This window comes from Leucoraja erinacea, chromosome 2 (genome assembly GCF_028641065.1).
Source record: "Leucoraja erinacea ecotype New England chromosome 2, Leri_hhj_1, whole genome shotgun sequence".
NCBI lineage: Eukaryota > Metazoa > Chordata > Chondrichthyes > Rajiformes > Rajidae > Leucoraja > Leucoraja erinaceus.
The window spans coordinates 50190411-50215812 of NC_073378.1; the positions used below are offsets into that span (position 1 = coordinate 50190411).

The window sequence follows — 25402 nt, forward strand, 5'->3', positions numbered from 1 at the left end:
GGTTTTGATGAGCTGCTTCTTGAACCACTGTAGTCTGTTTTTTTTTTAGCATAACCACTTTTAATACAGTTGGGTGACTAGTTAGTGGAGTGCAAAGTCAACTGCAGTGCTTCTTTGAATTTGACACCTCTGTATACTCAATTCAAATAATCCAACAACTTGTGGATAAACACAGCGTTGTGTTTATAATTGTACAGGTTTCATAATCATAGCTCGAATAGGTTCAGCTAGATAGAGTCAATCACAGCAGACAAAATAATTGACAATCAGCTTTAAAAATAGTGCACTGCAGTCTCCAGCAAGTTCATTCCTGTTTGGCACCATGGATGAGGTTGTTTTGCCAACAGCAATTCCACTATTAGAATGCAACTGAAACATGATCAAGTCTATTTTTAAACATAAATACTGGAAATATACATTTAATAAATATACAATAAGACAAGGATAGACAAACATCGTTTTATCTGATGAGCGATCACCAGCCTGAAATGTTGACTCTGTTTCTTCGTAGATGCTGTCTGATTTGTTGAGTATTTCCAGCATTTGTGGTTTTTGCTTTTTAATCTTGATTTTTAAGTTAGTTGCTTCTATCAGGTTACTATTCATTTACCCAAGAGAGCTCCATTGCATAAAAGAACGACAACACGTAGCCAGACACACCAACCAAAGAATGGTGAATGGTGCGTTTATTGTCATACATGCAAAATGTAAACACAGTGAAATATTTTATCTTACAAAAGTCCAGTGGAGAATTGCCATTACTTCTCCCCCCCCCCCCCTCCAATCCCTGATTAACAAGTGTACAGAAATAATCCACTGAGCCTGCATGCAAGAGGCACAATATTTTGGTGTCATTTTCAAACTCCACGCTTTGGTTCTTGTGAGCGGTGCTTGTTTCAGGCTAGTCCCAGGCTGTTGCGGGCCTCCGGCCATCTACTTTCTTGGACGCCACATCCCTCTGCTCGCCCATCCACCTCTGTTCCTCACGGGTGCATACAGCAGCCAGTAACGTGGGCACGGTCGGGCAAACCCCGGTGCCCTCTCCCCTCCTCCCGGCCTTGCTCCTTGTCCCTCGCCACTGGCTCCATTCTCTCGGTCTCTGGTCTTCAGGGGGCGAGCCAGTGCACTTCTACACCTCAAAGTTTAAGCCGGAGAGGCTCAGTTCCTTATAGAGCCACTGATCGATATGTTTTTACAATCAAAATAAGTGAGATTGTACGTATTCACGTTTATGTATATCTATACTTAGTGGGAATCCTGTAGCAGAGTAGACAATCAGAAATGCCAATAGCTTCCACATCTATTGGGTGGATGTTGTCTCAAATTAAATCACCTTGAATTAAATCATTTACTCAAATAAGTTTGGTAAGGCATTTGATAAAATCCGTCATGGGGGGTTCATCCAAAAGATTAAGATGCATGGGATCCAGTGTCTTGGTGATTTAGATTTAGAACTACCTTACCCATAGAAGATAGTGCAAACATAGTGTTATTCTAACAGGAAGTCTGTGATCAGTGATGTTCTGCAGGAATCTCTGCTGTGACCTAGAATACGTGATCTAGAATTTTTTTTTATTTTATTTTTTTAAATATTTTTATTAGTAGACATATTATAAAGTATAATTACATATTATAGTAAGAAGACTTTTCATATACATCAGTCATACATTATTAAAATTTTCAATTATCAATTACTTCTGCTTCTAGTGTTTTTATTTTTTTATAGAAAAAGAGAGAAAGAGAGGGTAGAAAGTTACAAATAAAAAAATAAATTTAATAAAACCCAGAAAAACAGAAGAGGTGGAATGGATTACCTGTAATACGTCAATGGAGATAGGTTCGTAGATTATAAAGTATAGCTTTTCATCTGATCCTGAGTTCAAGTTTCAGTTGGGTCCTCGTGCTGTGCCAATCTATCCCTTCAGATAGTTAATGAATGGAGCCCAGATTTTATCGATAAGGTCTTGTTTGTCCATTAAGACAAGTCTAATTCTTTCTAAGTATAGGGTCTCCGACATTTCCGTAATTCACATTTTAATTGTAGGGGTTGTAGGGCCTTTCCAAAATTTTAATATTAATTTTTTCCCGATTATTATACTGTAGTCGAGGAAATTTCTTTGGTTTGTTGTGAGTGTTAAACTTTGTTCTGATATTCCAAGTATTATTAATTTTGTGTCTGGGTCCAGTTTTGTATTAATAACTTCTGAAGTTATTTCAAAAATATCAGTCCAGAAATGTTTAAGTTTTATACAGTTTGCAAACGTATGTGTTAAATTAGCCTCTAGATGTAGACATTTATCACAAATAGGAGAGATTTGTGGGAAGATTCTATTTAGTTTTAATTTAGAGTAGTGTAGTCTATGTAAGACCTTGAATTGTATTAAAGTATGTCTGGCATTTAATGAACATTGATGTATTTGTTGTAAACTTTCGTCCCACATATCTTTTGTTATAGGGTGACCTATTTCATTTTCCCATTTGTATCTATATGGTTCGGACGGTGGTACCTCGTTGTTTAGTAGGGTGTTATAAATATAAGCTATTAGTTTTTCAGTATTAGGATGCTTGTTCAAACATTCATCAAGAATTTCTGATTCCCTACTCCTGTAGACTTGTGTATTAGATTTAACATAATCTCTAATTTGTAGATATCTGAAGAAATTATTTGAGTGCAGTCCATAATTCTGTTGTAACTCTTGAAATGAAAGAAAAGTGCCTTTCCCATAAAGATGTCCTATATTTTTGATTCCATAATTTTTCCATTGTGTGAAACCTTTGTCCATAAAGGATGATTTGAATAAAGGATTATTTACAATGGGAAGGCATAGTGGTATATTATTCAATTTTAAATCTTTTTTTATTTGTTTCCAAATTCGTATTCCACTATGTATTATGGGGTTTTCTTTATAGGTTTTTTTGTGCAGTTTTGTGGGGGCAAATATGATCGGTCCAATTTCAAAAGGTAGACAGTCTTCCTTTTCCATCATTAACCAATCTGGTTGTTGATCCATTTCTTCCAGCCAGAAATTCATGTTTTTAATATGGACTGCCCAAAAATAAAATAAGAAATTTGGCAAAGCCAAACCTCCATTTATCTTTGACTTACATAAATGTTTTTTACTTATTCTATGATTCTTATAATCCCAGACAAAACTTGTAACAATGGAGTCGACTTTTTTGAAAAAAAGTTTTTGGGATATATATCGGAATTAATTGAAGTAGGTACAGCAGTTGCGGTAAAAAAATCATTTTTATAGCATTAATTCTCCCAAGCATAGAAATGGGGAGTGTTTTCCAGTATTGAATATTCTTATGTAGTTTATTCAGTAAGGGTGGGAAATTTAGTTTAAATAAAGAGATATATGTCTTAGTTACATAGATTCCTAAGTATTTAAATTTATCTTTAACTGTTTTAAAAGGGAATTGCTGTATTGTATGTAAATTGAATTTTGTTATTGGCATGATTTCGCTTTTATTCCAATTAATTCTATATCCCGAAAACTGACCAAATTGAGTTATTAGATTTAATAGGTTTGGAATACTAGTTTCTAACTTTGTAATATATATTAGTACATCATCTGCATATGAGGAGATTTTATTCCTTGTGTCTCTAGTATTGTATCCAAATATTCCTGGATGGTTTCTAACGCTTTCTGCTAGGGGTTCGATTGCAAGAGCAAATAATAGTGGGGATAGTGAACATCCTTGTCTACAGCCTCTAGAGAGATTAAATTTAGTTGATAACATTTTGTTTGTTAATATTCTAGCTGTTGGATTAGAGTATAACTATTTAACCCATGTACAGTACTTCTCTCCTAGTTGAAATGTTTCCATCACCGAAAATAAATATGGCCATTCTACCTGGTCAAATGCTTTTTCAGCATCTAACGAGATAATTGCTAGATCTGCATTAGGGATTCTATTGGAGTATATAATATTAAATAATCTTCTCAGATTATAAAATGAATACCGTTTGGGGATAAACCCTGTTTGGTCGGGATGTATTAATTTGCTGATCACTAAGCTCAATCTATTAGATAAAATTTTAGTTAATATTTTCTGATCAGTATTTAAGAGGGCTATAGCTCTGTATGAACCTGGGTCTTCAAGATCCTTGTCCGTTTTTGGTATGAGTATGATTGTAGATTCATTTAAAGTTTCTGGGAGTTTCTGTTGAGTGTAAGCGTATTTGTACATTGTCTGTAGGCGTGGGGAAAGCAAATCATAATTTTTTTATATAAAATTCAGAATTTAGACCATCTGGGCCTGCAGACTTTCCGTTTTTTAAAGATTTGATTGACTCTTCGATGTCATTTATCTTAATTTCAGCCCCTAGCAATTCTCTCCCTTTCTGATCTAGACGCGCAAGCTTACAATTCTGTAAAAATGTTTCCATTCCCGTTGATTGTTCTGTTATTTTAGATGAATACAATTTTTGGTAGTATTGTAGAAATCTATCATTAATATCTTTAGGCAGTGTTAATGTTTCTCCCTTGTCTGTTCTAATTTTGTATATTGTTTTTTCCCCATCCAATTTACGAAGTTGACGCGCTAATAGTTTTTGTGGTTTATCACCAAATTCAAAATTTAATTGTTTTGTATGTTGATAAAGTTTTATAACTTGGTCTGAATATATCTTGTTTAATTTATATTTCAGTACTGCAATTTTATTGTGTTTTATCGTGGATGGTGCTGCTGCATTTTCTGTGTCTAATTGCTTTATTTCCATTTCCAGTTTCTGTTGTTTGGCCCTATTCTCTTTATTAAAAAATGATTGGGAAGAAATTAATGCTCCTCGTACAAATGCTTTAAATGTTTCCCAAAGAAGGGAAGCAGAGATTTCAGGGCTATCGTTAGCCTCAAAAAACATTTTAATCTGTTTTACTAGGTATTCATTACATAACTTATCTTTTAAGATTTGGGGATTAAATCTCCATTGTGACTGTGTCTCTACCATTCCGTTTAGTTTGATCATAAATGTTAATGGAGCGTGGTCTGAGATTATGATGTTATGATATTGCGAGTTATAGGTAAATGGGATAAGTTTTGAATCTACTAAAAAATAGTCTATCCTTGAGTAAGTTTTGTGTACTGGTGAGTAAAATGAATATTCTCGGCCCGATGGATTTTCAATTCTCCAAACGTCCTTAATATTAGTAGTATTAATGTATGAATTTAAAAATTCACTTGATCGAGATTTTAGTTTTCTTTGAGTTGATGATCTATCCAAACAAGCATCCAATGTACAATTTAAATCTCCACCGATTATTAAGTTTTGTTGTGTACATTCCGGGATATTGTTAAGAATTCTCTTAAAAAACAGAGGGCTATCAAAATTTGGTCCATACACATTGAGGAGAGTCACCTTTTTTGAGTATAACTCCCCTATTATTACAATATATCTGCCTTCTATCGTTGATATATGTTTATACCTTTACGAATTAATATTGCAATACCTCTAGATTTATGTGAGAATGAAGAGTGGTACGCTTTAGCAATCCATTTTGCTTTCAATCTGTGTTGTGCTTCCTTTTTAAGATGTGTGTCCTGGATAAATATTATATCTGTTTTCAATGATTTTAAATGAGCTAACACTTTGCCTCTCTTGATAGGTTCATTAATTCCCTTAACATTCCAACTACAGAATTTAATTCCCTCACCCCCAATTTTTATATTCATGCCTTGCATCTTGTGATTAAGTGGTAGAGCAGATGATTCAGCACACTCATCCCTACCTTATACTCGAACATCAGGTAGATGAATTTTAGGTCACGTCTGTTTTCCAACTGAACACATCTCCTTAAATAAAATATGCAATTCCATTCCAAATACAAAATATAATATAATATGATATAAGATGAAAAAAAGTGATAACAAATTGGATTAGTAAAGTGTGGAAAGTAAAAAAGGAAAAGCAACTACAACTACAATTAGTGCAGTTAGTGATAGCCACCCTAATGTGGCTAAGCATCTATGGACTTCCGTAGCTTTTGGTTAATAAAAATACTAGCTCCGTACTTTCCTTAAAAGGAAAGTTTCCAATTCGATGCAAACAATTTGTGGGGGGGAAAGAAATAATGATTATATTCCATTAATGATATAATTAGTAGTCTCAAATTGAAATGTATAGTTTTGTATAATATAAACATTTATCAAAGAATAATCAAAAACAAAAACATCAGAGAGAGACCCACTATACATTTTTCATTATAAAATACCTGAATCACACTTTACTTATATTTCATACTTTTAGTTAATTCTTAAATAATCTGAATAATCTTATTATCAATAGTTAGTGTTAGTTAGTAGTCTTGATTATTAATAGTTGTTAGAAGTTAGTACTAAAATGTAAGTATTATATATCCGTTGCAGGGTATTTACCCAATTCTTATTGCGAATTGTATCTGAATCTGAGTGGACCCTAAGATCCCTCTCTATATCAATGCTGTTAAGGGTTCTACCATTAACTGTATACTTTCAATTTACATTCGATCTCTCAAAGTGCAACATCTCACACTTGTACAGATTGAGCTCCATTTGCCATTTATCTGCCTATATCTGTAACTTATCTAAGGCTTCCTGTATCATTTGTTGCCAACTCTACCATTTCTTGTGTAGAGTAATTACACTCCACAGCTCTCTGTAAGTAGCACTTTGAGCGGATAGAGAAGTAAAGAACGTATATGATATAGACACAAGGAATGGATGCTGGTTTACCAAAGCCATATGGTATGCCTTCATCAGTTGGGGCATTGAGTATAAGAGTAATGAAGTCACTTTGCAGCTTTATTGGAGTTTGGTTAGACTGCAGTTCTGCTCGACCCGGTAATAGGAGTGATGCGCAGGCTTTAGAGAGTGTGCAGAAGAGGTTTACCAGGATGCTGCCTGTATTAGAGGGGATTATCTATAAAAGGAGGTTAGACAAACTTGGATTATTTTCTGTGGAGCATCAAAGGATGACTGGAGAACAGATGAAAGCATATAAAATCATGAGAGGCATAGATAGGGCAGACAGTTAGAATCTTTTTCTCAGGGTAGAAATGTCAAATACTAGAGACCCCAGCTTCAAGGTGAGAGGGGATAAGTTTAAAGGAGATATTCAAGCCAAGTGTTTTGCCCCATAGAACATGATGAGTGGCTGGCACCAGCTATCTGAGTTGTTGGTGGAGACAGATATAATACAGGTGCACAACCTTTTATCCGGAGTTACGGAAACCGAAAAACTCCGAAAACCGGCCATTTTTTCCAGGATGTCGTCTGCACACCAAAGCTCGCGTTTGGCGCCAAACTGGACCCAAAACGACCCACGGTCAACCCAGGTCTGTACTACTGTAGCGGCTGCCTCCTCCCCGGAGACCGGGGAGACACTTAAACATCTGTAAATCATTGCTTAAATGTTAGTCAGTTAGTTTGGAGGGCTTTTATGTGAAGGGGGATGAAGGGGTAAACTTTAATTCTTAGTCCCCTACCTGGTCGGAGAGGCGGGGAGCGGTCAATGCCTTACCGGGTCGCCGTGCAGTGAGCTCCACAGCGCTGGGGCTGCGGGCGTCCGGCCGCCGGCGGCGCCGGTTGTAGCTCCGACCCCAGCAACTCTACCCCTGGCTGCGAGGCGCTCCAAATCCACCGCCGCCCGCGGCCGGACGCCCGCAGCCCCAGCTCCGCGAATGTTGGGAGTCGGCGGCGTCGCAGCGCTGGGATACCAGCGGGGAGCGGGCAATGCCTTACCGGGTCGCCGTGCGGTAAGCTCCGGAGCGCTGTGGCCGCCGACTCCCAACATTCGCGGAGCTGGGGCTGCGGGCGTCCGGCCGCGGGCGGCGGTGGATTTGGAGTGCCTCGCAGCCAGGGGTAGAGTTGCTGGGGTCGGAGCTACAACCGGCGCCGCCCGCGGCCGGACGGAGCCCCCAGCTCCGCGATGTTGGGAGTCGCCGACCAGGTAGGGGACTAAGAATTAAAGTTTCCCCCTTTACCCCCCCCCCACCCACCATACAATCCCTCCAAACTAACTGACTAACATTTATGCAATGATTTACAATGATTCCCCGGTCTCCAGGGAGGAGGCAGCCGCTCCAGACTTTAAGCCGCCCGCGCTACCTACCTAATCTACGCTAAAAATCTTCCATTCGGAAATCCAAAAATGTCCGAAATCCGACAAGTGTCTGGTCCCAAGGCTTTCGGATAAAAGGTTGTGCACCTGTAGTGGCAATTTAAAGGCTTTTAGACAGGCACACAAATATGCAGGAAGTGGAGGGATATGGATCACATGCAGGCAAAGAAGATTAGTTTAATCTGACATGTTCTGCATGCATATTGGGGGCTGGAGGGCCTGTTCCTGTGCTATGTTCTATGAATCTTCAGGCAATGAGCAGATGTAAAGTCAAAACGCATTTACTGTCCAAGTTACGCACTTGTGCATTGATTTTAGATGAAAGGCATTAACTGATGAGTGAATAATAATCTGATAGAAGCAACTGATTAAACAGATGCCCTCAATACAAAATGTGCACGCTAGAAATGGCAGATCAAGGAGAATGCTATAATTTCAATTATTATATCTGATGATCTACTGAAGTAAGTTAGAACAGAGGGAATGGCTGTGAATGAGTGTAGACAACCTATAAACATTATCTTTGTTCTCTGCTCTTCGCTGCAACTTAACATATGATTGTTTTCTTATGTTTGAAATTCAGATGAAGAATCATTGACATGAGAAGTTAATTTGAGCCTTTTAAAGGATAGTGTAGTTAGGGTTCCTCAGTTGCATTTTTGGTGTACATATGATACATCAAAGTTCCTGTATGGCAGCATAGTTTGAAATCCCAGAATGTAACACTGATCTCCTAGTGAACAGTAGCGGCATACCACTGTGCCAAATTCATCCACTTAAGCATATTAATTTCAGGGCGAGCATGCCTAATAGATGACAATGACTTTCAATATCTAGAATATATCGTGTCATATGTTGTCCTTGTGAGTCCTGTAGGTGCCAACATAACTCTGAAACTTAGGACTATGGCTGGTAAAATGGTTTGTCTGACAGGCTATTATATCAAAAACACATAATAAATATAATATTCACAGCACAGGGTTGATCAATCTATTGTGTGAATTATCAACGCATACTCGATGCTACTCTAACTTGATCCTTGTGATCGGTTTTATTTCTGGATATGTATCCAGTTTCTCAAACACTTCCAAGTATTTCAAAATATTATTTGTTTTAACCCCCCCTCCACCATGGGTCTTTGGCATAATTCCTTTATTTGTGGTCACAATTAATTTAACCTAGTTTATAGAAACATAGAAAATAGGTGCAGGAGTAGGCCATTCGGCCCTTTGAACCAGCACCGCCATTCGATATGATCATGGCTGATCATCCCAAATCAGTATCCCGTTACTGCTTTTTCCACCAAATCCCTTGATTCCATTAGCCCTAAGAGCTAAATCTCTCTCTCTTAAAAACATCCAGTGAATTGGCTTCCACTGCCTTCTGTGGCAGAGAATTCAACAGATTCACAACTCTCTGGGTGAAAACATTTTTTCTCATCTCCGTCATCCATGGCATATATTTTCTAAGTATCTATGCTGCAGGTCAACTGCTTGATGTGACTTGTACTTGATCATTACTCTTTTGCCTATGATGTTGTCGAGATACAAACTAAGGAATGAGAAGAAAGTTAGAATCTATATCAAAAGGCCTTCTAAACTAGAAACTTTTCAGGGAAATAGTATACAAAAACTAAACCTTTCATAACTATTTGCATTTTTTAAACCATTGCTCAGTGTGTAGGGATAGCCTTCTATTTTCTCACTCATTTATATTGTCCAGAGAGGTTTATTTTGGATATTATAAATGATCTCTATATTTTGACTTGAAATATTCATTAAATTAACTACGATAACTATGTTTAAGTGTAATTTTAATTAGGTTTTAAGCATTCCATTGTAATGTGTGACCTATAATGGCCACAAAATTATTCAATCCTACGGCATTAATTGGCTGTGTAACTAAGATTTACAGCATTAATTATCCCTTCGTTCTTACACTGCTACTGAGCCATGGAAGATTATTTGTGTAGACACAAAGAACTGCAGATGCTGTAATCCTGCATAGGACACAAAGTGTGGAGTAATTCAATGGGACAAATAGCATCTCTGGAGGTTACCTGTGGCCTGTTCCACACACCATGGAATTGTGGATTAATATGGAGCATTTAACAGTGGAGGAATGACCATTTTACTGTCCAGAAAGTGCTTCATCCCTAATCCTTTCTTTTTGCAAAAGGAACTCCAGGATCACCACTGCTACAACTAAATCATGTGTCTTTTGACACCAGATCCTCCTTTAATTAAAAGTCAACAACCTCAAAAAGTTGAAGTAACCATTCATTGTCTTCAATTTCTTCTACACAAACAGATTAAAGACATACTGAAAGGCTCCCTGCGTTTTAACCAGAGCCAGCTGGAGGCTGAGGAAAATGAAGAGATTACAATAGCAGATAACCATTACTGTTCCAATAACCGTGCAGAGGGGGAGAGCATAAAGCTGCCGCAAGCTGACAGGGAGATGCAGGCCACGGTGAAAACTGAAGAGGTAAATCCATTCAAATAAAGATGTTTGCCAGATGTCTGATGAAACGGTTATTAAGCATGACAATGTGCCACACATTAATGTCAAGATGATAAATTAAATTTCAATTCTGTGCTTCATCTGCAATAATATATAATAATTTAGGAAGAATTATTTTAACTTGCATTGTAACTAGTTGGAAGTGAATTTCTAAATATTTATTGTTGAATATGTGTATAGTGAAATATTTGAGTGTAAAATATGTTTTAATAGCATTGCAATATTCTTTGGCTATCAAATAATTGAACATGGGGACACAATGGACTGCAGTTGCAGGAAGCTTATGCAAAATGCTGGGGTAACTCAACAGGTCTGGCAGTATCTGTAGAGGGAATGGATAGACAACATTTTGGGTCAGGACCCTTCTTCAGTCCCAACCCAACGTTGCGTATCCATCCCCTCCACAGTTGTTGCATGACCCGCTGAGTTAATCCAGTGCTCTGTGTTTTACTGAATAATTTGAACATGTTGGATTTTGATTAGGTACAATGATTGTTGTCTATAAACAAAGTGGCTTTGTGATTTTGATTTTCTTTATAGTAAAACCAGTCAATGACATGATTGCATTGAAAACTAATGTAGTGCCCTGCACGACATGCAAAGTCGGATCCTAGCAGCTGTCATTATAAATAAATGATCCAATCCATGGCAACAAAAATTACAACTCATTTGGATTATTGAAGAGTTATTAAATTCATAATGAATTACTACTAACTTTGATCAGTATGTTTATAGACCACTAAAGTTGTGGACAGTGAGGAAAACTGTCAAAAAACATATAGAAATGAATGTGGAAATGGCAGATGCAGTCTAATTCGAGTAAATGTGTGGTATTGTACTCAAATGCAAGGGGGAAAACGTACAGTTAATGGCAAAACCTATAATAGCATTGATGTACAAAGGGATCTTGGGGTCCAAGTACATAAAGTGGTAAAGAGGATGTTGGGTACACTTGCCTTCATCAGTCAGGCCATTGAGTATAAAAGTCAAGAAATCATGTTGCAGCTGTATAGGACTTTTATTTATTAGGTTGCATTTTGAGAATTGTGTGGAATTCTGATCGCCCAATTACAGCAGGAGGTGGAGGCTTTGGAGAAGCTGGAGAAGGTTTATCTGAAAGCTAAAAAAGACACAAAATGCTGAAGTAACTCGGCGGGTCAGGCAGCATCTGTGGAGAACGTGGATAGGTTTTGGGTCGGGACCCTTCTGTGATTCCTGTTGCTCTCCTGCTTGCTCCCCCTCTTTATCATAATGCTATTTGGATTAAAGTGTAATATTTATAATACGAAGTTGGACAAACTTGGATAGTTTTCTCTGGAACGCCTGTTGAGGAGAGATCTAACAGAAGTATATTAAATGATGAGAGACGTAGATAAGACGTTTTTTCCACGGTGGAAATACCAAGGACTAAAGGGCATATGTTTGAGGTTAAAAGAGAAAAGTTTAAAGGAAATGAGCAGGCCATGTTTTCTTTTTTGCAGTGGGTTATGTGGTGGTGGGGACAGGAAAGATAGGGGGCATTTAAGAGGCTTTTAGATAGGTAAATGGAGGGATATAAATCTCATGCAGGCAGAGATTAGTTTCACTTGGCATCATATTCAGCACAGACATTGTGGGCCGATACTGTTACTGTGCTGTACTGTTTATGTTCATAAGTCATAGGAACAGAATCAGCCCATCGAGCCTGCTCTACCATTCAATTATGGCTGATGTATCTTTCCCTCAACCGCATTCTCCTGCCTTCTCCCAGTAACCTATGACATCCTTACTAATCAAGAACCTGTCAATCCCCATTTTAAAATTACCCGAAAACAGCCTCCACGGTCATCTGTGGCAATGAATTTCATTGATTCACCATTTTCTCATCAAAGAAATTCCTCCAAATCTCCTTTCTGAAAGTACATCATTTTATTATGAGGCTGTGTCCTCTGGTCCTCTACTCTCCTACTAGTGTAAACATAATCTTCAGTTTCACTCTATCCAGGTCTTTCATAATTCGGTAAGTTTTAATAAGGTTCATCCTCATCCTTCTAAACTCCAGTGAGCCCACAACCAAAAAAAAATCATACACTAACCCCATCATACCCAGGACCATTCTCCTACACCTCCACTGGACCCTCTCCAATGACAACACATCATTCCTCACATCCTTCCAAAACGGTTCACAATACTCCAAATGTAGTCTGACCTGTGCCTTATAAAGCCTCCTGTATTACATCCCTGCTTTTATAGAAACATAGAAAATAGGTGCAGGAGTAGGCCATTCGGCCCTTCGAGCCTGCACCGCCATTCAATATGATCATGGCTGATCATCCAACTCAGTATCCTGTACCTGCCTTCTGTCCATACCCCCTGATCCCTTTAGCCACAAGGGCCACATTTAACTCCCTCATAAATATAGCCAATGAACTGGCCTCAACTACCTTCTGTGGCAGAGAATTCCAGATTCACCACTCTCTGTGTGAAAAATGTTTTCCTCATCTCAGTCCTAAAAGATTTCCCCCTTATCCTTAAACTGTGACCCCTTGTTCTGGTCTTCCCCAACATCGGGAACAATCTTCGTGTATCTAGCCTGTCCAACCCCTTAAGAATTTTGTACGTTTCTATAAGATCCCCCCTCAATCTTCTAAATTCTAGCGAGTACAAGCCGAGTCTATCCAGTCTTTCTTCATATGAAAGCCCTGACATCCCAGGAATCCTGACGTCTGGTGAACCTTCTCCGTACTACCTCTATGGCAAGAATGTCTTTCCTCAGATTAAGAGACCAAAACTTCACACAATACTCCAGGTGTGGTCTAACCTTATATTTTAGTCCTTGTGAAATGATTGCTAACATTGCATTTGACTTCTTTACCACTGATTTAACCTGCAAATTAACCTTTTAGGAATCCTGCACTGACACTCCCAAGTCCCTTTGCACCTCCAATTTCTGAATTCTCTTCCCATTTATTCCTATGACTAATGTGCATTACAACACACTTTGATATGTTGTATTCTACCTGCCACTTCTTTGCCCAGTCCAATTCCTTCTGCAGAGACCCTGCTTCCTCTACACCACATGCCCCTCTACCTCTCTTCATACCATCTGCAAACCTGCCCACAAACTCATCAATTTCATCATTCGCAAGATGACACTTCGGTTGGTTCTTATCTTCCAAAATGTTCCTAGTTTCCAGTAAGATATCTATTTAACACCCACTTTTAAGGAAGGAGAGAGAAAATGGAAAAATATAGGTCAGTTAGCCAAACATCTTTAACACTGAGAAATGTTTTTCAGTCCATTTCCAAAACGACCTAGGGCGGCCCGCAGAGTTAGTGGCTAAATCCCCAGGACATTGTATCGTGAGTCTTGCGTGGGAACTTTTTAACTAAGCGGGCAGGCAAAATCAAAATACAGAGTCAAAATCGTTTAATGAAAGAAAAATTGTGTTCAAGTTTTACTTGACCGATTAAAAGGATGCAAATGAGCAGGATCGATTATAGTGAAATCAGTTGCTGTGTATTTGTAAAAGCCATTCAATACAGTCGGAGAGAAAAGCCAGCCCACAACTCCCAGCTCAAGACCCGTAGATGAGGGGGCGCATTATATTTTAGCATGGAGTAGAAAAGAATTGGCTCACTTCAAAAAACAGAGAACATCAAAGATCAAGAGAATGAAGCCATTTTCTGCAAGAAAAAACTAACAAGCTGTAACTGCCGAAGGGTGCAAACTGCACCTTGCGGAACTTTTTAAATCTACGCTAAAAATCTATTCCGAAAGCATGTGAATTAATGACTTTCATGTCAAAAAGCATTCATATTAGTTCTTATATTTTAATATCCCATTTTCTCATCGACTCCCTACACACAAGGGCAATTTTACAGAGGCCAATTAACCCACATGTCATTTGGATGTGGGCAAGAAAACAAGCACCTGGGGACACCCATATATATGGTCACAGGGAGAAAGTGCAAAGTCCACACAGACGGCACCAGAGGTCGAGATATAATCCAGATCTCTGGCACTATGAGGCAGCAGCTCTACCAGCCAGTGTGCCACCCTTAAACAATAGTTCATTATTAATGATTATCGATAATTATTGCACAATGGTGTGATTTTACAATGAAAAAATCAGAAAATAACCTACTGTAAACTAACAGAAGGGTATCAGATTTGAAAATTTAAACCTCTCCCCTTAAAACGTAACACATTGAGTAAACAATTTTCTTTTAATGTAACCTTTTAAACAATAGTTTTTCAATATTAATTCTTGGCATTATTGGCAATTAATTAATAACTAATAATTATTGGTATTATTTTGTAATAAAAAATATTCAGAAAGTGACCCTCTGCAAATGAACTGAGGAACTGATTTAGCCTGAAAGTACAAAAACAATCCATTTTGATTTAACTCGAGGACAATTTGGTGTCCTTGTACACCAGTCACTGAAAGTAAGCATGCAGGTGCAGCAGGCAGTGAAGAAAGCAAATGGCATGTAGGCCTTCATAGCAAGAGGATTTGAGTATAGGTGCAAGGAGATCCTACTGCATTTGTACAGGGCCCTGGTGAGACTGGATCTGGAGTATTGTGTGCAGTTTTGGTCTCCTAATTTAAGGAAGGACATTCTTGTTATTGAGGGAGTGCAGCGTAGGTTCACCAGGTTAATTCCCAGGATGGCTGGACTGACATATGATGAAAAATGGATCGACTGGGCTTTAGAAGGATGAGAGGAGATCTTTTCGAAACATATATAATTAACAATATAACCATATAACAATTACAGCACGGAAACAGGCCATCTCGACCCTTCTAGTCTGTGCCGAACACATATTCTCCCCTAGTCCCATATACCTGCGCTCAGACCATAACCCTCCATTCCTTTCCAGTCCATATAACTATCCAATTTATTTTTAAATGATAAAAACAAACCTGCCTCCACCACCTTCACTGGAAGCTCATTCCACACAGCCACCACTCTCTGAGTAAAGAAGTTCCCCCTCATTTTACCCCTAAACTTCTGTCCCTTAATTCTCAAGTCATGTCCCCTTGTTTGAATCTTCCCTACTCTCAGTGGGAAAAGCTTATCCACGAGGATAATTCTTGGAGGATTGGACAGGGAAAATGTTCCTGATGTTGGAGGAGTCCAGAACCAGGGGTCACAGTTTAAGAATAAGGGGTAGGCCATTTAGGACTGAGATGAGGAAAAACATTTTCAGCCAAATACTTGTGAATCTGTGGAATTCTCAGCCACAGAAGGCAGTGGAGGCCAATTCACAAGATGCATTCAAGAGAGAGTTAGATATAGCTCATAGGGCGAACAGGACCAAGGGTGTTGAGGAAAAAGCAGAAACGGGGTTTCGATTCTGGATGATTAGCCATGATCATATTGAGGCTAAAAGAGCCGAATGGCCTACTCCTTCACCAACTTTGTTTCTATAACAGAACTATATGCCTAAAAATGCAAATACAAGTCATCTGAAACAAAAGTAGAAAATCATGGAAACCTTCTGCAGACCAAACAACAGCTGCTGTGAGAGGAAGAGAGATGTGTTTTGTACAGCACAGTTCTAGCATTCTTTCAAACCCTCCCTTTCTCCCCAACTCAAAATTCAATCTGTTTTCAAAACTTTCCTCTTCTAATAGTTAATTGACCTGGATTTGTTAATATTTTTCTGTCTCACAGATGCTCTCTCATCTGCTCAATATTTCCACGTTTTTCTGCTCTCACCTTGCATATTTGGACTATTTTGCAAGCCACAGAGGATGATCTGCAAGAAAGAAGTGAAACTGATGATATCTGATCTTCTTTTTGAAACAAATTCACTCAAAGCTGACTTTCCATATTCTTAGTTCATGATTTTTTATGATAAGCTATATTCTTAGTTCATGATTCTTTTCACGCTTTATGAATGAGAGACTCGATCCAACATAGACACAGCCCTGCTTACATTCATTTATTTTCACTTTTGTACAACCTACCATCTGATCCATCTCCATCTAACTTGGGTCCCTGACCCACCAAACCTGCTTTCCTGCCCCCATGCTGGCTGTGATTTTTCTTTGTGGGAACACATAGTGGTTGGAACAGGCAAATTCCATTCCATGTCCAAAAGGTGCACTTGTGGCATTGGGCAAATGCTTCCCTTACTCTGTATCAACAGATTCCCCAGGAGGGAAAGGGTCCACTTTTAAGACAAACAAACCTCACTTCACTGAACACAAATGATAAATTTGCCCTTTTTTTTGTTTGATTAACCTCAGGTTCAGAGATAATGTATGTCCATGACCATCAAAAAACATTAAAAATCACTGCCTTTAGCAACAAACACGTTAATTTTCATTTAAAATCCATATTACTTTATTGCACATAAATTATATTAGCACTAAAATAGATTCCCTCAGGGAGTATAATTTGATTATTTTCCCAGTGAATGGAGCGGAAATGTTATTCAAGTAAAGGGGAACTTTGGAGATAGAAGTGGTTAAAATGCAGCAGAATGGTCTGATCAATTGGGTTGATCTTCCATTAACCCCAGCGTACCTATGCTTGGCCCCAGTAGGCTGTTAGTGTTGATTTGATGTGGTAGAAGAACTGTTCCCAGCTCAATAGCAGTTTGTCTTAGACAGTCAAACATTCACAATAACTATTAACAAAACCCATAATACTAAACTCATAATACATAATGTACGAAACTCACCCAAAAACCCAAACTTATAAATCAGTTACAAAGGTTTGTTACCATTCCCATTACCACCGATGAGGCTATTCTGCCTAAAAATAATAGAAACAGGCATCACGTCTGCACTGACCGTGATGCCAAATTAAATTAATCTCATTTGCTTGCACATGTTACATAGCCCTCCGTTCCATGCCTGTTTATGAGCCTATCCAAATACCTCTTAAATATTGCTGTTGTATTTGCTTCCACCTTCTCTAGCAGTGCTTTTCAGGGACATACAAAACTATTTTTTAAAGCTTGTCTCACATCTCTTTTAAACGTATGCCCTCTAGTTTTTAACATTTCCACTTTGGAAAAAGTTGCTGACTCCACTTGCCTTATAATTTTGCAAACTTCAATCAAGTTGCCTTTCATCCTCTGGTGCAGCAAACAGCATAATCAAATTTTGTCCAATCCTAATACACTCAAATCAAGGCAACATCCCGGTGAACCTCTTCTGCAACTCCAATGTGGCCTACCAAGGTCTTATACTGCTGTAAAATGATCGACCATTTTTTCCACTCATTTCCTAGAAATTCATATGAGGAAATTCAACATCATCAATAGAGAAAGAAAAGGGAATGAGGTTGAATTAAGAACAAGATACATGGCAATATCTCTGGAAAAGGGGGAATGGAAGAGGTGATTGGCCAGGATGACAGGCATCCTGGACAATACTTCCAAGAATATGCCTGTTCTTAAATGATGTTTACGAGATGCATTTTACTAAATTTCTAATAGATTTATAGAACATGTTCAACAAATAGCCAACAAAGTACATCTTACAGCTGGGACCGGTAGAATGGTTCACCAGAGAATGAACATGACAGTTGTTGAATGATATTTTAATGCGCTGCCATCATTTTCACAAGCTAGTTAAAGTGCTATTGCCTTCGGCCTAACATTAAATCAACAATGGATGAGACTATTCAAAAGCATCACTTAAATTCTAATTTCCTTATTTAAAATAACATTCCATTCCTCAGTTTTACCCCAGTGCAGTTACATTAAATGAAAAATTGCTGGTGATTTAAATTTAGAATGCCTAATGTAAGAGGAGTCAAAAGAGTTTATTTTCATATGTCCCAGATAGGACATTGAAATTCTTGCTTTGCATCAGCACAGCGGAATATATTAGGCACGGATACAGAAGAGGCTAATGTCAAAGACTAGAGGGCCTAGCTTCGAGGTGAAAGGGGCAAGTTTTTTTTAATAAACAGTGGTGGGTGCCTGGAAAACACTGCCAGGGTGGTGGTGGAGCCAGAAACGATTGTGGTATTTGAGATTTTTAGGCACATAGATATAGATGGATATGGATTAGGTGCCGGCAGAAGAGATTAGATACAAAGATCTTTGTCAAAATTCCTCCAATTAGTCATCCCTCAGCCCACTTGCCCAACTGATCAGGATCTTGCTGCATTGTTGATAACCAGCTTCATCATGTACGATACCATCTATTTTAGAGTTAGTTGCATCTCTGATTAATACATTTGCATCCAAATCATTGCTATGGTTGGTAAACACCAATGGACCCAGCACTATCCCAGAGGCACATCACGTCACAGGCCTCCAGTCTAAAAAACAACCTTCCACCACCACCCTACCATGAAGTTAAATCCGTATCCAGTTAACTAGCTCTACCTGGATCCCAAGTGATCCAACCTTTTACAGCAGCCTACCAAGTGGAACCTTATCAAAGGCATTGCCTTTGGACTTTATGGAAGTCCATAAAGACTGCAGTGTTGCTCTCATCAACCTTCTTAGTAACTTCTGCAAAAAACTCACTCAACTTTGTGAGACATGATCTCCCACCTACAAAACCATCCTCAATCAGTCTACAAAATGCACACATCTTATCCCTCAGGATCCTCTCCAGTAACATTCCTACCACAGATGTTGGGCTCACTGTTCCCATGTTTTTCTTTTTCTACCGGCATCTCATGGTGATTCTTCTACCCAAGACAGAACTCCTGCAATTTCTCTAGCTTCCCATAGTGTCCTTGGGTAGATCTCATCAGACTCAGGAGATTTACCTGCCTTCATATTGAAACATAGAAAATAGGTGCAGGAGTAGGCCATTCGGCCCTTTGAGCCTGCACCGCCATTCAATATGATCATGGCTGACCATCCAACTCAGTATCCCGTACCTGCCTTCTCTCCATACCCCCTGATCCCTTTAGCCACAAGGGCCACATCTAACTCCCTCTCTGAACTGGCCTCAACTACTTTCTGTGGCAGGGAATTCCATAGATTCACCACTCTCTGTGTGAAAAAAAAATTCTCATCTCGGTCCTAAAAGACTTTCACCTTATCCTTAAACTGTGACCCCTTGTTCTGGACTTCCCTAACATCGGGAACAATCTTCTTGCATCTAGCCTGTCCAACCCCTTAAGAATTTTGTAAGTTTCTATTACCATCGAGGGGATCTATCGCAGTCGCTGCCTCAAAAAGGCTGGCAGCATAATCAAGGAGCACACCATCCTGGCCACACACTCATCTCTCCACTACCTTCAGGTAGAAGGTACAGGAGCCTGAAGACTGCAACGTCCAGGTTCAGAAACAGCGTCTTCCCACAGCCATCAGGCTATTGAACTCAACTCAAACAAAACTCTGAAATTAATAGCTCATTATCTGTTTATTTGCACTTTATCTGTTTTATTTATTCATGTGTGTATATATTTATACAATGGTTTATGGACACACTGATCTGTTCCGTATTCATGCCTTCTATAATTCTGTTGTGCTGAGGCAAAGCAAGAATTTCATTGTCCTATCTGGGGCAATGACAATAAATGATCACCTCCTGTGGCATCACATCCTCTTGGGTGGACAACACCTGCATGGCTTTTTTTTTTAGGGTTGTGCCCTCCCCCTGAGCTTCTGTCTTTTTGGTGCCATCTCTAAAACTCAAGTTCTCCTCTCCAAAAAACTCTCCAGCTATGAATGAACATGCCTTGGAGTGAAAGAGGTGACGTTCTGCTTTTTGTACTGACCTTTCTTTCACCCCGGAGCTATTCGACTGCCTCCGACCACCTCCGACCACCTACGACTAGCATCACAACCTGCCTATGAGTAAAAAGTATTGATTTTTTCCATGCTTTTACGTGTGGACATTTTTTTATCAGGCTAGAAAAAACGCCACGACCTACTTGATGCCTCGAGTACCTACGACTAGCATCACAATATGCTACGACCTACCTACGACCTCGTGGCGACCATGCTGCGAGTACGAGTCAAGGGCAAACTCGGCAGAGGTCGTAAAGGTGGGACAGGGGCTTTGTGACAATACTATGACAACCTTAATCTTCTTGCAGCTGCCAACAATCTCCCAACCTATTTGTTTTTCTAATTCCCGTTGACTATTTGGGGACAATAATACAATCCCAACAAGGTGATCACCCCTCTTTATTTCCCACCTTAATCCATATAATCCACTAGACAATCCTTCAGTAATGTCATCTTAGATACTGCCGAGATGTTCCACCTGAATAAATAAATCAAATATCCCCACTTCTATCTCGCCTGTAGCACCTATATCGTGGAAGGTAAACAAAAGGTTATCAAAAAAAAACTGGAAGATTAAGGAAAGGTTTTTTTTGCATAAACTTTGTTTGAATATGAAATACTCAGCAACCATCCAAATTTTAAATGGAAGTTGATAAACATTGTAATGGTTTAAAATCTGGGCAGAATTCAGATTACATTTACATCTAATTAGTTCTTAAAAAAATAATTGTTAGATTTATTTAAACAAAGAAGAGCAGTTTAGAGATACAGAGTGAAAACAGGCCCATTGATCACCAGTTCTTTGTTTCACATTCTACACTCTCGGGGCAGGTATTTGAACCATAAACTTAATTTTAAAGCTTAGATGTTTGGCTTGATTGAAAAGTGGGAACATATTTTGATTTTTACATTATAAAATGGAAAAGAAAGATGACGGCAATCTAGTTCTTATCTGATGCCTTATTTATGATTTAGGTCACATCGCTGACTTCCCTGAATTCAGACGGTAGAAATTCAGATGACTACATCTTAGTTTCAAAGGAAGATGATGACTTAATGCACGAGCACTTATCCAAGAAACTGGAAGCAACAGGAGCCACATCAGAGAAACAACAAACCTTACGAGCATCCCATGCCTCTGAAGCGACTGGAAAACACACACCGCAGTCTTCCGTCTTCTCTGACCCTCTGACAGGTGGGGTTCTGTGCCTACAATCCAGCAACTCGGAATCCAGTCCAGATGATGACAGCAGCAACAGCAAGGATTCCGATTTCACAATTGTCAGCCCTCTGGACATCTGAAAGGTTCCGAGTCAGAACTATTCTCCCCATCAATGCAAAAGCCATTTATCTGCACACTAACAAAATTCCATAAGGATTGATTAACAACTGAAACTCTCCTCCCTCAGCTTGAAGGTGGTATAATGTTTATATATACCTGTGTTTAATAAAGAATATTGGAATGTAATTAAATGTTGGGTCACAGACATCAAATGTAACTCCTTACCTTTTGACTAACTCACTTCCACACCACTCATCAGATATCTTTGAGCTTCTCTCCCAAGTAGGTCAGACTGTTATGCCTTGTAAGATGGGGTTTTTCTTACGGTGGTCAAGAGTATACAAACCAGTACAGAAATCGGTCTGGGGATTGTGCTCGTTTCACTGCACTGCACCTGCACTCTCACCTCAGCAGAAAAAGGACTTTGGGAGTTTTATTGTTCAGAACAAAATATAACAATTTCAGACATTGAAATTATATGGGTATTTCTAATAACTATTGGAGGGATAAAGATTTTAATTAATTAATAATGGTACTTCCCCCCCCCCACAAGTTTGTGATGGCATTTTGAAATGCAGAAAAGCACGAGTGTCTTTTCCCTTTGTAGAAGCACTGGACCTCTTAGTCCCTGGATCCTTAACGCCTCTATCAATTAATGATTATACAGGTACATGAAATCAGACTTTTGCCGTTTTATTAATCTGCCAATTTGATTCCGAGTCTGGAGCTTTATAGCCCTTTATTCTAATTGCTGTTTGAATACTTCATCAAAATAATACTGAAATGTGTTTACATTGTGCTTCCAATTTTACAAATATTAGCAATGATATCTTTATTCAAATACTTTCTCTTATATGTACTCTCGCCTTGGAGCAACTTGCAAAGTTGGGCACTGGGGGCTTCATGAATATCTAGTCAATATTGCTGAGTAGTTGTTTTAAAAGTAGCCGCCTGTATATTTTATACTGTTTCTACTATACGAATCTGCTGCATTCCACCAAGCAATTACTGTAACACAGATTTTGCTTCCATTGGTGGTACTTGATTCTACAAATTATTGCTACAAAGCTTAATTTTGGATGTGGTATAAGAACGTGTAGTGTGTAACTGAGAAAAATCACTGGAAAGCATTGTACCTGTACCAAGATTTACTGCAGCGTTTTTATGAAAAATCTCTTAACCTTTTAATACATCTTAAATCTTCAGTGAGCCACCGAGAAACTACTTAGAATGTATACCAAATGCCATATCCAAATGATGTGCTTATTGAAGTATTGACCTATTATATAGAAAACAATGTTATTAAACAAAATTATCAGTAGAAAAAGATTTTTTTTACCGAATAGATTTACAGGACCATGTATTGTACTGAGGATAAAACTATTTGCACAACCTGTAATTTATTCTGACCTATACAAATTAAATTGCAGAAGATAATTTTGTCCAGAAACATAATGATGATTCTAATAGTGCAGAACTTGCTTAATGAATTGAAATATTACAAGCATTAAAAAAATGAATAAAATTATCAATAGACCATATTCTGTGACTCATTTCACATGCTGGCTTAAGAGCCACAACATATCTTGGAAACAGAGTGTGGTATTCAAGTTCAAAATGCAACCCATAAGGCTCCGTTCAACAGGAAAATTATATGAACTATTATGAATGCAAGCAAATGTATTTCCTCCTGGCACAAATTGTCTGCCAGAGATTTCACAGGCTCCAAGTTCACATCTCTGAAATCTTGTAACATTTCAGGAAATTGCCATTCAATTTGGATAAAAAGAAACTCCCCTGGCACATTACATTTTCAGGATATTCCAACAGCAATGTAAAGGTAGCCCAAACTGGATACATGGTCCAAAAAGCAAACAATTGGCCTAGAATCTATTGACTAGAATCTTTCTGAACAAAGATCAATTTAATCAAACTAGTTACACCGGAAAAGTTGTTCCGGGCACTTTTTGCATTATTTACTTATTAGCATGCATAACACTTTGAGCATCAGGACACACCCCATGATATCACTATTTACACAACACTGCTTACCAACGGAAAATTGAATTAAAAACTGCAGATATCATGAACCCAGAGCTGCCAACATTGGATGAGTGTTGGGAGTGAGAAATTGTGAGAGGCCAAGCCCGAGGGAGCATAGCGACCAAGGGGGGGGGGCTTAACACCTTATTTGCCCACTTCGAAACTGGCAACACCACCAGGAGTAGAATAACCCCAGCCATGGCAGAGGGACAGGTCTTAACATTGGGCACTCAGGATGCACAGTGCGCTCTACGAAGGGTCAATCCACGCAAGGCTGCAGGCCCAGACGGAGTCCAAGGAAGGGTACTTAAGGACTGTGCTGTGGTATTCATAAAACAACAATGATAAAAAGATCTTTGTCTTGATTGCACCTACCAACATGCATACATTATTATATTACAGTTAATATGTACCGAGTGCAAATTTTTGTCCAATGCTCCCCATTCCCAATTACTTCTACATTTAAGTGATTGAAATCCAAGTGAAGTTTGAATAATATCAGAAAAATAAAACCTCCGGAATGGATGATATTCATTATGTGGCTGGTTGGAGTCAGTATCAAAACAATTAGTATATTAAACTTTGAATCTTCAGATGTCCTGGTTCAAGCTAAAATTAAAGACAAATAATAACCTCCTCACACATTCCCCTGCAAGTATCTTTGTCATTTTTGAAATTCTCGTTGATTACAGAATTTCTCACGACAGTGCGTGAGAAATCTGTGCTCAGAGTGAGAGCATGGGAATTGCAAAATGCGTGATTCTCAAGCTCAATGCGTGAGAGTTGGCAGCTCTGTGAATCAGTGTTAACATGAACCAGCACCAACAAAGCCCATTTCAGCTTGCTTAATCACCTGTCAAAGACTTGAGAGCAAGGCTGCTTATGCTGACTTCCCCCAATGCTATTAATGTCTCAGAGCAGACATGACAAGCAATATAACTAGCTGAGATATTGTACAGTCTGCAGCAATGCCGGTAGCTACCACATTAGTATCACTTATATCTGCACAAGGACGGATGCAATTTGACCCAGCTGAAAGGATATCTGAACAGTGATGTGATCAGAATCTATTTGTAATAGCAAAAATCAGAACAAATATTGACAGTTTTGCCTTTCCCAATCCTTAATATTACATGTGGTTTTTGAGGTACAGGTGCACAACCTTTTATCCGACGATCCAAATAACGAAAACCTCCGAATAGCGACATTTTTTCGGTCCTTGAAGAAAGGTCCTTGAAAACGTTCACCGAGGGCGGCCCGCAGAGGTGACAGCGGAACCTCTGGTCGGTCCTTGAAGAAAGGGGAACTAAATCCCCATTCATAAAAGAGAAGATGAGGGTATATTGCGCGGGAGGGTTAATAATTGACAATATGCTGCTACCTGCCAGCTAGACTCACGATACACAGTGTATCGTGAGTCTTGCGTGGGAACTTTTTAACAGCGTGCAGGCAGCAGTAGATTGTCGCTCCCTTCAGTTTCACCCCACCTACACCCCTCTGCTTCCCGGCCATGTGTGTGACCCCTTCCCTCCCCTCTCCAGCTCCCCGCTCATTGCACCGGCGCGGGGGCTTTGTACTGTCTTCACGTCGCGATGCTAGCAGCACAGTGCCAGTCACCGGAGACGTCAGGACCAACGGAACACCGACCCCCAGGCCCACTGCAAGCACGGAGATCCCAGATCAGCAACTCCAGCCCAGCCCCGTTCCAACTCCAGAAGAACACGCTCCCCGTATGGGCAGAAAC

At 39.1% G+C, this 25402-nt stretch overlaps 1 protein-coding gene across 1 annotated transcript in view; it reads left to right on the forward strand.

The window, feature by feature from the left end:
* Positions 1–23155, forward strand: part of tbc1d5 (TBC1 domain family, member 5) — a 392441-nt gene extending 369286 nt beyond the window's left edge. Inside the window, exons 23-24 of the mRNA XM_055656596.1 lie at positions 10415–10591; positions 21309–23155. Coding sequence (XP_055512571.1) covers positions 10415–10591; positions 21309–21635 — 504 coding nt within the window. The 3' untranslated portion in view covers positions 21636–23155. The remainder of the gene's footprint in view (positions 1–10414; positions 10592–21308) is intronic.
* The last annotated feature ends 2247 nt before the right edge of the window (positions 23156–25402 follow it).